This window comes from Heloderma suspectum, chromosome 12 (genome assembly GCF_057233095.1).
Source record: "Heloderma suspectum isolate Gila_16-S chromosome 12, 16-S_ref, whole genome shotgun sequence".
NCBI lineage: Eukaryota > Metazoa > Chordata > Lepidosauria > Squamata > Helodermatidae > Heloderma > Heloderma suspectum.
The window spans coordinates 4439848-4453696 of NC_139469.1; the positions used below are offsets into that span (position 1 = coordinate 4439848).

The window sequence follows — 13849 nt, forward strand, 5'->3', positions numbered from 1 at the left end:
GTGCCCTCCAGATGTGTTAGACTGCAACCCCCACAATCCCCAGTCCAGCATGGACTGGGAATTATGGGAGTTGCAGTCCGACACATCTGGAGGGCTCTAGGTTGGGAAAGGCTGTTGTAGTGATCTGAGGGCCTTCGATGGTTTTTGTTAATGTTTCGAAATGTGGATTTTGTTTTTATGATTCATTTCTGTTTTTAAAACTGCATGTTTAAATTGCATTTTATTGGTTTATTGTCGTGAGCCACCTTCAGGTCCCTTGTGGTGCAAGGCAGGATAGAAACCCCATAAACAAAACCAGATTCGCTATTCTGAGTTAGTTTTGGCTTCCTTGGTGCAGAACCTGGGGATGGGAGGTGTTGCTGGACCTTAGCAAAGGTGAGGTTCCAAGCAGTCAGGTTCTGGGACCCAGAGAGTGGTGTGGTCCAAAACAGGCAGGGGTCATATTCCAGAGTACCAGTACAATATCAAAGGGGCCAGTGACAGGTGTGTAGTCCATGTCAGGCGGGGGTGAGGATCCAAGGCAAGAATCAGGGACAAGAAACATATGCTTTGTTGTCAGGGTCATCACACCAGAGAGGAGTTGCTCAGAGTGAGGAACAAGCTCTGAGGCTGGGGCTTTATAGGGCCTGGTGGGCTGGGATTGGATGTCGCAGGTCAGCTGACGGAATGTTCAGGTGGGCCAGTACTGCAGGCTAGGCGGCGACATTGAGCCTGCGGTCTACAAGGAGGGGGAAGGCACTCGTGCGTCCCAGTTCAAGCCCTCCCCCCAGCACTTTACAGGTGCAGAATATCCATTTTGTTGTTCCTTAGTGCTGCCTCTTCCCAACCTCCCAGCATCTCACCTGGTAAGTGACTTTGCCCGCATAGTGCCTAATGGAGAACTCAGGCAGTGGCATCTTTGGCTTGGAATACAGCAGGTGGGCGCCATGATGGTAATGACACTTCTGGAGAAATGTGTGATCCGTGGCCTGGGAAGACGGAGGAACAACTGAGTGGTCTGGCCAATCCAGCAACATCCTCCATGTCCATGTCCACCTTTGCTGCAAACTCGTCATTCAATTACGGCCAACTACATCTACCCTTCCGATAGGTTAGGCACACTTTCAGGGCGCAATCCTATGTGGAGAAGTGGCCACTTCCGAACTCGGAGGCAACCGCCTAGCCAATGCACGGTGGGAGGAGTGCGGAGGGGATCATTTCCTCTGTGCTTCAGCCACCCTGCATTGACGGCTAGATGGCCAATTTCAGCGGTCTAGCCATGGGACATTGGAGTGTGGGATGGGGAGGCCAGACGATGCATAGGAAGGGTAGTACCAGCACTTACACACTCCCTGCCCCTGGGACCAGCCCCTTTCGCCCCGCTCCATGCTGCTCTTACGAGTGCGGAGCCCGGGAACGATCCGCGTAGCCTACAAGGCCGCAGGGGAGGGGGTGGGGAGGCAGTTCCCAGAAACCAACCAATCCTATGGCCATCTAGCCACTGTCTAGCGGGCATAGGATTGTGCCCTTAGAGTGCCAAAGAAGTATTAGCTGCCTTCAGAAGAGCTCCCCACCCCCACCCCTTGGTCATGCATGAGTCCCTGATCTGGGTGATCCCAGAAATATGAAGTCACCCAGAGACATAACATGCAGACTGCTTTAAGGGATAGTCATTCTGATGCCCTTGCACTGAGAGTTGTATCAGAAATTTGTTTCTGTCCATTTTTTATCAGGATTTGACCTGGTTTGCACCTTCCAGACTTGAATGCAGTCTGCGGTCCATGTCTGTACATTTCCAAGCTTGCAATGTGATTCGCGGACTCAAAAAAATGCATTCAGCAGCTTTCACACTTTTGAAAAATGCGCATGAAAAAATGCATACCTTTGAAAAATGCGTACAAATACGCTTCAATCAATAGGAAAAGAATGCGTACATCTCAAAGATGCTCATAATTCATGGGTACATTTGGGAAAATATGCACAGCTTTTTATGTGAGAAGAAAAGAATAAAGCTCACAGTCTAATATGGATCTGAGTTGGAACAAGCATCAAGGTAGAATTTGGAAAATTTCAGCAAGCACGGGTTTTGCTGATTCGCACATCCCAAATTGAGAGTCACTGAATGATCCAATGAGTGGAGGCTGGTGGATCCAATTTCGGTGGGACTGTGATTCCATTCTGAGTTACAGTCAGAACCAGCCAGAACTCTAAAGGAGCTATCCAAGGGGCTGAAACCCTGTCCCCAAAATTGGTTCAGCCCCTTGGAGAGCTCCTTTAGAGTTCTGTCTGGTTCTGATTGAAATCCAGAATGGTTGCACAGCCCCACCGAAATCAGAGCCACCAGCCTCCACTGGATCCAATCAAACAAGATTCAAAGACACAGAAGGGCAACCACTGTTCACTCCCAGAATTCCCAGCCCTCTCATCCAGAGGGCTTCTGAGCATGGGCAGAATGTCACCCAGAACATCCAAGAGGAATACTTTTTCCCCCCTCCAGAAGTGGTTCTATACTAGACAAAGTGTCTTTGAGCCTGTGCAGAGGGCTTTCCTCCTTAGATAAGGAGCAAATGAATTTAAAAAGCAATGCAAAGGGTATAGAAGGGGCCCATGTCACCTGAGGGAAACTGCTTTGGTCATCCAGGATCTTCAGAATCCCATGAGGCTTCTGGGCAATGAGGTCAATGCAAGGCTGGTTGTCGTTGAAAGCAATTTCTTTCCACTCAATCTGCTCCCGGATATATTCCTCCTTCAGAGAGAATGGGGAAGCGAGGCAGTGAGCACCCTTACTTGAAACAGCGAATGCTGCTGGCTGGCACGCCAGTCAAAAGCTGAGCTGCTGTTGCCTCCCTGCTGACTCAGGCTCCGTGGTGGGAACGTCAGAAGCTGCTTCATACCGCGTCAGACCACAGGTCCATTTAGCGCTCTGCCGTCTACATCAGGCATGCAGAACCTCAGTCTCTTGGGCCAAAGCCAGCCCTCCTGGGGTCCTAATCTGGCCCTCCGGGGTTCCCCAAGTGGCCATGCCCTCTTTTTCTGGCCCCACTCCCATTTCCCCAACTCCCAGCTCCCCAGCTTCTGTGCCATTTCCCCCACTTCCTGAAAGGCTGAAATGCCTCTCCTAAGGCTTAGTGACTTGCAGCTCAAATAGGCTGGTATTTATTTTGGTCACACACCTTTTCCCTTCAGCCCCGCCCACCACTGGAAAGAGGCCTCCGAGAGCTTCTCCGAAATTGAATTTGGCCCTCGAGCTGGAAGAGGTTCTGCACCCCTGGTCTAAATGGACTGGCAGCAGCTCTCAGGGTTTCAGATGGAAACTTTCCCAGTTCTACCTGGAGATGCTGGGGATCGAACCTGGGACCTTCTGCAAGCAGAGCAGGGGCTCTCTCACTGAGTGATGGGCTTTCCCTCTAAAGTAAGGTTCCAGTCCTCATGGTTCTAAATAATGGCCTGATTTAAATGGGAACATTGGAAGCTGCCTTATTCCAAGTCACACCAATGGCCCATTAGCTCCGTATTATCTAGTGACTGGCAACTGATTTCCTGAGCATCAGGCAGGATTCTGTCCTAGCTCTACCTGGAGACACCGGGGATTGAATGGATTGTTTATTCCGGTCACAGACCAACACAAATGTTTGTACAAAAGAAAGATACAGCTCATTAAAAGTACTTATTTAAAACCAATACATTTTAAAATGGGGCCAGCATAATTTTTCCCCTTGTTTACACTGAAATACGAAAAGACCTAGAAACCTTCCCAGGGACATCGGATGAATCATCCTTCAAACAGAACATCAACAGTGCTTCAGAAGGTTGTCCCCGGACTGGGGATTGAACCTGGGACCTTCTACATGCCAAGCAGTTGCTCTACCACTGAGTTATGCCCCTTCCCCAAAGGGAAGATGTGATATTTGCCGCTGACTCTTTCATTTACTTGTTCATCTACATTTGGATGTCACCTTGCAGAAATGTTCGAGGGGACCCACTTCGTGAAGACCAAATGGCATTGTATAACAAAACAACAGCAACAGAATAAAACAGCAAATAGGAAAACAAACCAGACCAGCGCTTTAAAAACCGCAGCACAACACTGCAGCAGATCACGATCAAACTTAAGGCTCAAACATCCCACCAAGGATGACGGTGAGGGCGGACCCTGGCCTCACCTGCTCCTCCTTGAAGACGATCTTGTTGAAGAAGAATTGAAGGTACTCGTTTGCATAATTGATGCACAGCTGCTCAAAGCTGTTGAAGCCGAGATCCTGCTTGGAACACAGAGGGGGAGAGATGAAAAGAGAGTCAGGGGGTCTGGAGCGGGTTTGCAAGGTCATCAGCATCTACTAGCGAATGCCCGAGAAGTCGAAACATACAGCAGTGAATGCTAAAAAATGTTTGCAACAATGGCCGTGGGTGGTTAACGTTAATCTGTCAATGTTCAGACAGTTCGCCATAATATTCCAAGGGTGTTGAACCTCTTCCAAATGAAGGCCCAAATTGTTGTTGTTCAGTCGTTCAGTCGTGTCCGACTCTTCGTGACCCCATGGACCATAGCACGCCAGGCCTTCCTGTCCTGCGCTCTCTCCCGGAGCGTGCTCAAGTTCATATTCATTGCATCCGTGATGCTATCTAGCCATCTCATCCTCTGCCGTCCCCTTCTCCTTTTGCCTTCAGTCTTTCCCAGCATCAGGGTCTTTTCCAGGGAGTTTTCTCTTCGCATTAGGTGGCCAAAATATTGGAGCTTCAGCTTCATTATCTGTCCTTCCAATGAGCAGTCAGGGTTGATTTCCTTTAGGATGGACTGATTTGACCTCCTTGCAGTCCAGGGGACTCGTAAGAGTCTTCTCCAGCACCACAGTTCGAAAGCATCAATTCTTCGGCGCTCAGCCTTCCTTATAGTCCAGCTCTCACAGCCATACATTACTACTGGGAAAACCATAGCTTTGATTAGACGGACCTTTGTCGGCAAGGTGATGTCTCCGCTTCTTACTATGCTGTCTAGGTTTGCCATAGCTTTCCTCCCAAGGAGCAAGCGTCTTTTAATTTCATGGCTACAGTCACCATCTGCGGTGATCTTGGAGCCCAAGAAAGTAAAATCTGTCACTGCTTCCATTTCTTCCCCTTCTATATGCCAGGAAGTGATAGGGCCAGATGACATGATCTTAGTTTTTTTAATGTTGAGTTTCAAACCAGCTTTTGCACTCTCCTCTTTCACCCTCAACAAGAAGCTCTTGAGATCCTCTTCGCTTTCTGCCATTAGGGTGGTATCGTCTGCATATCGGAGGTTGTTGATAATTCTCCCGGCAATCTTAATTCCGACCTCTGATTCATCCAACCTGGCATTTCTCATGATGTACTCTGCATATAAGTTAAATAAGCAGGGTGACAATATGCAGCCTTGTCGTACTCCTTTCCCAATTTTGAACCAATCGGTTGTTCCATCTCTGGTTCTTACTGTTGCTTCTTGACCCTCGTACAGGTTTCTCAGGAGACAGGTAAGGTGGTCTGGTACCCCCATCTCTTTAAGAATTTGCCACAGTTTGTTGTGATCCACACAATCAAAGGCTTTAGCGTAGTCAGTGAAGCAGAAATAGATGTTTTTCTGGAATTCTCTTGCTTTCTCCATGATGCAGCGAATGTTGGCGATTTGATCTCTAGTTCCTCTGCCTCTTCTAAACCCAGCTTGTACTTCCGGTAGTTCTCGGTTCGCATACTGCTGAAGCCTAGCTTGTAGGATTTTGAGCATCACCTTGCTGGCATGTGAAATGAGCGCAATTGTGCGCTAGTTTGAACACTCTTTGGCGTTGCCCTTCTTTGGAATTGGAATGTAAACTGACCTTTTCCAGTCTTGTGGCCACTGTTGAGTGTTCCAGATTTGTTGGCATATTGAATGCAGCACTTTAACAGCATCATCTTTTAGGATTTTAAATAGCTCGGCTGGAATACTGTCATCTCCGCTAGCTTTGTTGTTACTAATGCTTCCTAAGGCCCACTTGACTTCACTCTCTAGGATGTCCGGCTCAAGTTCAGTGAGCGCACTATCATGGCTATCAGGGACATTCAGATCTTTCCTGTATAGTTCTTCTGTGTATTCTTGCCACCTCTTCTTAATCTCATCTGCTTCTGTTAGGTCCCTGCCTTCTTTGTCCTTTATCATGCCCATCTTTGCACAAAACGTTCCCTTGAGATCTCCAATTTTCTTGAAGAGATCTCTAGTCTTTCCTATTCTGTTGTTTTCCTCGATTTCTTTGCATTGTTCATTTAAGAAGGCCTTCTTGTCTCTCCTTGCTATTCTCTGGAACTATGCATTCAGTTGGGTATATCTTCCCCTTTCTCCCTTGCTTTTCGCTTACCTTCTTTCCTCAGCGACTTGTAAAGCCTCCTCAGACAGCCACTTGGCTTTCTTGCATTTGTTTTTCTTTGGGATGGATTGAGTTGCTGCCTCCTGAACAATGTTACGGACCTCCGTCCATAGTTCCTCAGGCACTCTGTCTATCAGGTCTAATCCCTGAAATCTATTCCTCACCTCCACTGTATATTCATCAGGGATATGATTTAGGTCATACCTGAACGGTTTAGTGGTTTTCCCGACGTTCTTCAATTTAAGCCGAACTTTTGCAAGAAGCAGCTCATGATCTGAGCCACAGTCAGCTCCAGGTCTTGTTTTTACTGACTGTATGGAGCTTCTCCATCTTTGGCTGCAAAGGACATAATCAATCTGATTTCGATATTGACCATCTGGTGACGTCCATGTGTAGAGTCGCCTCTTGTGCTGTTGGAAAAGAGTGTTTGCTATGATCAGCATGTTCTCTTGACAAAACTCTATTAGCTTTTGTCCTGCTTCATTTTGTACACCAAGGCCATGCCTGCCTGTTATCCCGGTGATTTCTTGACTTCCTACTTTAGCATTCCAATCCCCTATGATGAAGAGGACATCTTTTTTTGGTGTTAGTTCTAGAAGGGGTTGTAGGTCTTCATAGAACCGATCAACCTCAGCTTCTTCGGCCTCAGTGGTTGGGGCATAGACTTGAATTACTGTGATGTTGAATGGTTTGCCTTGGATTCGTACTGAGATCATTCTATCATTTTTAAGATTGTACCCCAGTACTGCTTTTCCCACCCTTTTGTTGACTATGAGTGCTACTCCATTTCTTCTAAGGGATTCTTGCCCACAATAGTAGATATGATGGTCACCTGAATTAAATTCGCCCATGCCTGTCCATTTGAGTTCGCTGATTCCCAAGATGTCGATGTTCAATCTTGCCATCTCATGTTTGACCACCTCCAGCTTACCTTGATTCATTGATCTGACATTCCAGGTTCCTAAACAATATTGTTCTTTACAGCATCGGATTTTCTTTTCACCGCCAGACACATCCACAGCTGAGTGTCCTTTCGGGTTTGGCCCAGCTGCTTCACTCTTTCTGGCGCTACTTGGAAATACCCTCTGCTCTTCCCCAGTAGCATATTGGACACCTTCCGACCTGAGGGGCTCATCTTCCGGCGTCATCTCTTTTAGCCTTGTGATACGTTCCATGGGGTTTTCTTGGCAAGAATACTGGAGTGGGTTGCCATGTCCTTCTCCAGTGGACCACATTTTGTCAGAACTCTCCGCCATGACCTGTCCGTCTTGGGTGGCCCTGCACGGCATAGCTTATGGCTTCACTGAGTTACGCAAGCCCCTTCGCCACAACAAGGCAGTGATCCATGAAGGGGAGGCCCAAATTACTAGATTACTAATAAGGTTTTGTATGTTAAAGATTTCTATGCTAGTTTAGATTTGTGTCAATATTACTTACTATTTGTCCTTTCCGCATTCCGTGTTTGTACTGCTTTGTTTGATTAGAAATCACGTAAAATAAGGTTTTGATGACTGTAGAATATTTTAATGAGTGCTATTTATGCATCTTTCTTGTTTTTGTTGTAGAGGGCCCTTGAAAAAGGTTTTTTAAAACCCGGAACACGTTGGGCTTCAATGAAACCCCTTCACAAGCACCCAACTTGAAGTGGTTTTTTGTTCAGGCACCAGGAGGGTTCCCTCCTTCAGTCTGTATGGTGTTCTGGTGCCCTCCCTCTTTCTTTGTTCACTTGGACACGGCAACCATTACAGGAACCATTCTGCCTGTCCTGAGGCCATTATGGGGACCGTTCTACCCTCTTCCTCTCCTGTTTCTCAAGGGAGTATATACCAGGCACCCAGGCACCCTATCCCAGTGCAGGGCCCGTTTGTGACTGGTGGAACGTTTGAGCAAGGCCTCCACCTTATTCCTCACCTCAAAGCCATAGATATCCAAGACAGCAATAGAAAGCGTGTCCTGCCTGGGGTAGATGAGCTTGTTAATCCTGTCTGTGAGCCAGTTGAAGAGGAGGGAGTACAGGATCTTGGCAATGGCATCTCTGAGGGGAAGAAGAGAAGGCACCACCTCTGTGAAGAAACAAGCAAATGACGGCAAGGCCAAAGACCCAGGATTCGGAAAGAACAGGTGCACAGAAGGCAGGGGGAGGGTGTTGCGAGAGAAGAAGGGATTGCTTATTTGTCCCTGAGGGCCGCATCCGGTGTCTGCCAGGGGCTGCACAGCCATGCACACATACACACATCCCCTGATTGACAACCAGCCAGAACACATACACACGCACACATACATACACACATCCCCTGAATGACCTGATTTTATTGACTTAAACAGACGTTAAACATTTTAATTCTGTATTGTGATTCTTTTCATTTATTGTTCACTGTTTGAGAATCCTGTTATTCATATATAAACTTTACAAATAAAATAAAAACATTCATTCACACCTTCCAGCACACAAACACTCTTCCAGCCCAAGACACACCTACACACAAACACGGGTCTTTCCCTACTAACGCCAGTGCTACTAAGGGAAACAGTTCCCTTCTCTCCTACCCCCCAGGGAGAAACTGAGGAACATTAGTTATTGGATAGATTACAAATGTAATAAATAAAATAAAACTGGAGATAAAGGAAGGGTTGCCCTTGCCAGCCCTAGCCCTGGCAAGGGAAATCCTAGGGTGTGTTTTTTTGCTAGTACTTTTGCTAGTGCTGTTAAGGGAAACCCCAGCATTTTCCTTGCTGGGCTTGTGCAAACCAAGCAAATTTTGGATGGTGTCTCCTGGTTTTGCAGCTTGCACGCTATACTCAAAGACAGTCAGCCAGCCGTCCTGGTTGACCACTCAGCCTGTCTGGCCAAGCTAGGCTTTACCAAGACCCCTGTTCCTGCACAGGGAGCCAGGTCTTCCCAACCCTAACCCGAGGTTTAATCCTAACCCTCATGTGAAACTCGAGCCTCTCCCCATCCACATGGCATACTCAAAGACAGTCGGCCAGCTGTCCTGGTTGACCACTCGCTCTCTCTGGCCACGATAGGCTTTACCAAGGCCTGCATTCCTGCCCAAGGAGCCAGGTCTTCCCAACCCTAACCCTAACCCTAACCCTAACCCTAACCTAAGGCTTAGCCCTAACCCTCACGTGCAACTGACACATCTCCCCATCCACACGGTCTACTCAATGGCAATCTAGAAGCAGCTGAGGGCTGCTCACAGGATGTGGGCCGTCCACCCCTGTGATAAAGCATCCATCCTACAACACGTGGACATTCCCTGCTTAAGAGTGTCGAGCCCCAAGGCCCTGTCTTTACCTGGCATCTACCGCACTTTCGACAGTGAGAGGTGTGAAAATCTTTTCCCTCATGGTCTCCTGTTGAGAAAGCAAATAAAGAAACAAGCTGGCCTCTCTCCCTAGGCTGGGCCAGGCCCTGAGTCCCAAAACATATCATTTCCACACACACACCCTGCCCCAGTGGTGCCCTCAGGGCTTTTGAGCAGACGTCCAGGGCTTCGCTGCGCAGAATGAGCAGGTGGGTCCCCAAACGGTCTGATTGGCCCCATTTTGAAGTAATACCAACAGCCAAGTGGAGGTGGTGTGGAACACAAAATCCGCCACTAAATCCGGTGTCTAAAATTATCGAACTGAATCCCACGACAAGCCCAGTTTCAGGAGCTGTATGGGGTCGAACAGAGGACCCATGATTCTGTGCACAGCTGCCCTGTGGGATGAGTCACAAGGGCTCTGGGTTGGGACTTCTCCTTGGAAGATGAAGCGTTCATAGAATCATAGATTTGGAAGGGGCCATTTGGGCCACTGAGTCCAACCCCCTGCTCAGTGCAAGAATCGTGAAGCATCCCTGACAGAAGGCTGCTTAGTTTCTGCTGGATACCTCCACCGGCAGAGAACCCGCCACCTCCCTCGGCAGTTGGTTCCATTGTTGGACCGCTAGGGTGTTTTTTCTGATGTTCAACCAAAATCTCCCTCCCTGTCACTTCGGCTCCTTATGTCATGTCCTACAGTCCTGGATGATGGAGAACAGGTTGCAGCCTTCTTCCGTGTGACAACCCCATCCTCTCTGCCCTCCAACCCCTACTTCCCCCATGCATTCCTGCGTAGCTGCTGGATGCCGGGGCTCCCTGCCCCCTTACTGTCACTTTGAAGGTGATGGACTTCTGCAAGCCTTCGGGAGAGATCTGCAGCAGCTCGGCCACGACACGGATCTCCCTGGCACTCACTACCGAAGCCACTTCCTGGCAATCTGTCTGCAAAACACCGAGTCAAGGTATGTTCACCAAGATGTTGGGTGACCTGATTTATTACTGGCATTTCTAAGGGCAGCCGAGTCAGATTTTCATGGGGGAACATTGACAGCATGAAAAAGGGGGTTCACCCCAAATGATCTCCCAAAGATCCCCCATACCAAAAAACTTTGTTTTTGCACACTGATTCACTTCTGCTGGCTCCTCCCGCCCCCGTTTTGCAGCTGTATGGGCACCATTTTTTTTTTTTTTTACAAAGTTCTTCTTCTTGTTGGCTATGTGATCCAACCAATCAGGGATCACATAGACAAGACTTCATGGCAACACAGTCACAGCCAGTGAGATTTGGCTATGAGACTACTTCATGAAGCCTCCTGCCCTCCCTCTGAATGGGTGATTTTTTCATGCTTCTTCAGGCCCCTCAGCTGTCACCAAACTGGGGGGCAGAGAGGCATGTCATAAGGGGCGACATTTTTCATGAAACACCCACTCAGTGACCCAGCCACTGTTTCAGTTCAGCCCTATAGATAAGCAACTTTTCATATAGCAATTGTCTACAGCAGCATACAAGATAAAAATAACCAATTACGGTGCACAGGCTACAACAAAAAACAGACAATATTAACATAAATACAAACCGATCAAAACAATAATAGCCAAATCAATTCAGGTTTGAGCCCTTCATAACTAAGAATTCTGACTGAGTGGCAGAAATCAGATGGTAAAGTAGCTTGGTAGGCTTTCTTGTTCTATAAAATAGGCCCCACCACTGAAAAGTCTCTGCTCTGCACCCTTTCCTAGCAAACTGGATGGCAGCCATGCCAGATGCCCAGAGGCAGCCTTCCCCACGCTGGAGTCCCCCATAAGTGTTAGACTACAATGCCCATCATCACCACCAGAAGATGCTGGCTGGGTGATAGGTGTTGTAGTCCAACAGATCTGGAGGGGCCCAGGTTGGAGAGTGGCTGAGGAGACCAGGAAGCTCGGTTGTGAAATGTCTCCTAAGCCACAGAAAGGGTCTTCCTTATGCACGCACGACCAACATTTCCATCTCTTCCCCCCGCCACCCCAGTAACTGCTGCTTACCTCATATTTTTCGAAGTAGACGTTCCCCAGGTGAAGAATGGATGACAGAATTCGGAAGATGCTGTCCTGGTCGTTGGCGCTGAAATGCAGGATCTCCATGGCATCGAGCAGCCGATGGAAATCCTCCGCATCCACCTTGCCGGAAATCTCGCAGTTACCTCCCTGGGTGGGACAAAAGGGATGAATTTGTCTCCAAGAAGACAGATGCTCGGGGCATCTCGACTAAAACTCTGGGGCCTTTGCTTGTGATAAAATCCAGTGTATATCTGATGCCATTTATTTCATGGACTCCTCCTGGACAGGTAGGGTTGGGCAAATGTGTCAGACTTAATTTCATGCAGGTTCTCACCATTCTAGTACTAAGTTCATTCTGTCCTGGTTCTGCATGAGATTGCAATTTGTTTTTTTTCGTCTGCACAAAAATTGGTACACATTTTGTACATAATTTCCCAAATGTACACGATTTTGTGTGCACCTTTGCAAATGTACACATTTTGTGAGCCCTTTTGCAAATGACTGCATTTCCCCCCATTGAATAAAGGGACACATTTTTTAATAAAAATACGCATTTTTAAAATGCATGTTTAAAAAATATACATATTTCTGTGCACATTTTTTTGAAATGTATGCTGTTTTTGATCCATTTTTTTAACAACTGCATTGCAAACTTTGGAAATACAGATTTTGCCAGAAAGCTGTATTCTGGCTCATGTTTCAGCTCAGGACATGCAAATTTGGTATGTTTGCATTGAAATGCGAACTGAACAAATTTCTCACCCATCCCAATGGACGGGACTATACCTGGTTCAGGTAATAGTATGTCTCTGCATCTTGAAGGCAGAATTTCCGCTTCTGCTGGGCAGGAAGGCCGGCCAGCATCTCGTAGAAGATATGGTAGTTCCGTTCGTTTCTGGCCTGTATAATGAGACGGAGAAGGGCAGGATGAACAAGGACCAGAAACAGTAAGAAACGCTTTGGCCCCTGCAACAAAAAAATCCAAACTGGCAGCCCCTCATAGTAAACAAATGAAATAGTTAATAATTTGTCTCACTGTTGGTCTGGCCCTGGTGGTATTCCTAATCGTGTTATTTATTGTATTCTGTACGATTTTTTTTAAGATGAGCCCTTGCTTGTCATGGAAGAGAGAAACAGAAGAGAAGCACACAGCCGCACCTGAAAGACGACCCTTGACTTCTCCAGAAGGTACTGTGAGGTGATGGCACCACAAATCAACCCACTGCTGGAGAGACAACAGATAGGAATTGCATTGGATTTCTTCAGTGCAGCACCTCCGCATAAGCACAGCCCATCATACATCTAGAGACAAGTCTAGGACACAGATCCTAGTCACTAGGGCCCCAGTGAAAGCTTCCTGTGGTTTCCTGCTAAAGGTTCCACGAGCAAGTAGGAAGCTTTTGGAATCCCAGCCTGTCCAGCAATACATCACCAGGGCCCATGATCTTCCACCTCTCTATTTTATCTTTACAACAACCCTGGGAGGTAGGTTAGGCTGAGAGTCAGTGACTGGCCCAAAGCTACCCAGTGAACTTCATGACCAAGTGGAGACTAGAACCCAGATCTCCCCAGTCCCAGTGCAATACTCTAACCACTACACCACACTGACATAATGACAAACCATGGCTTGTCTTTACAAGAATGAGCCACGCCGCATCTTGCGCTCATATGCTCCTTTCTCTCCTTCCCCCCAGCTCCTTTGCAGGCAATCACGGGAGATTAGAAGCTTCTCCTTTTAATTTGCAGCAAACCATACGTATGCCCTGCTACAGGATCCTGGTTTAAGGCAAACTATGTTTTGTGCAATCGGCAAAGAACACAATACAGAATATGTTGAAAAGCGGCAAGACTAAATAAAACGACAGTTGTGGTGTTAAAACAGATCTAATAAACGTGGTAAAAGAACTGGGTAAGTGAAAAGGTTTTCATCTGGTACTGGAGGGACGTGAGATTTGGTGTCAGTTGAACATCCTTGGGGAGAGCATTTGACAGCTGGAGAGCCATCACCAAAAAGGCCCTTTCTACAGTCACCTTCTGCCTCACCTCTGAAGGCAGAGGCACTGTCTGGAGCATAGTCTCAGAAGATAAGCTCAGCGCTTGGCCACGCTCATCTTGAAGTGGAGGCATCACAAAAACCCTGTCTATTAGTACTGGAAGGAACAGAGA

General features: G+C 47.5%; 1 protein-coding gene across 1 annotated transcript in view; it reads right to left on the reverse strand.

Moving 5' to 3' along the window:
- MYO15A (myosin XVA) overlaps positions 1-13849 on the reverse strand; it is a 118472-nt gene that overhangs the window by 86221 nt on the left and 18402 nt on the right. The window contains exons 12-20 of the mRNA XM_084819182.1: positions 12842-12905; positions 12470-12583; positions 11669-11830; positions 10472-10585; positions 9634-9692; positions 8247-8370; positions 4143-4238; positions 2594-2725; positions 843-968 (exon numbers count right to left, since the gene is read on the reverse strand). Coding sequence (XP_084675308.1) covers positions 843-968; positions 2594-2725; positions 4143-4238; positions 8247-8370; positions 9634-9692; positions 10472-10585; positions 11669-11830; positions 12470-12583; positions 12842-12905 — 991 coding nt within the window. The remainder of the gene's footprint in view (positions 1-842; positions 969-2593; positions 2726-4142; positions 4239-8246; positions 8371-9633; positions 9693-10471; positions 10586-11668; positions 11831-12469; positions 12584-12841; positions 12906-13849) is intronic.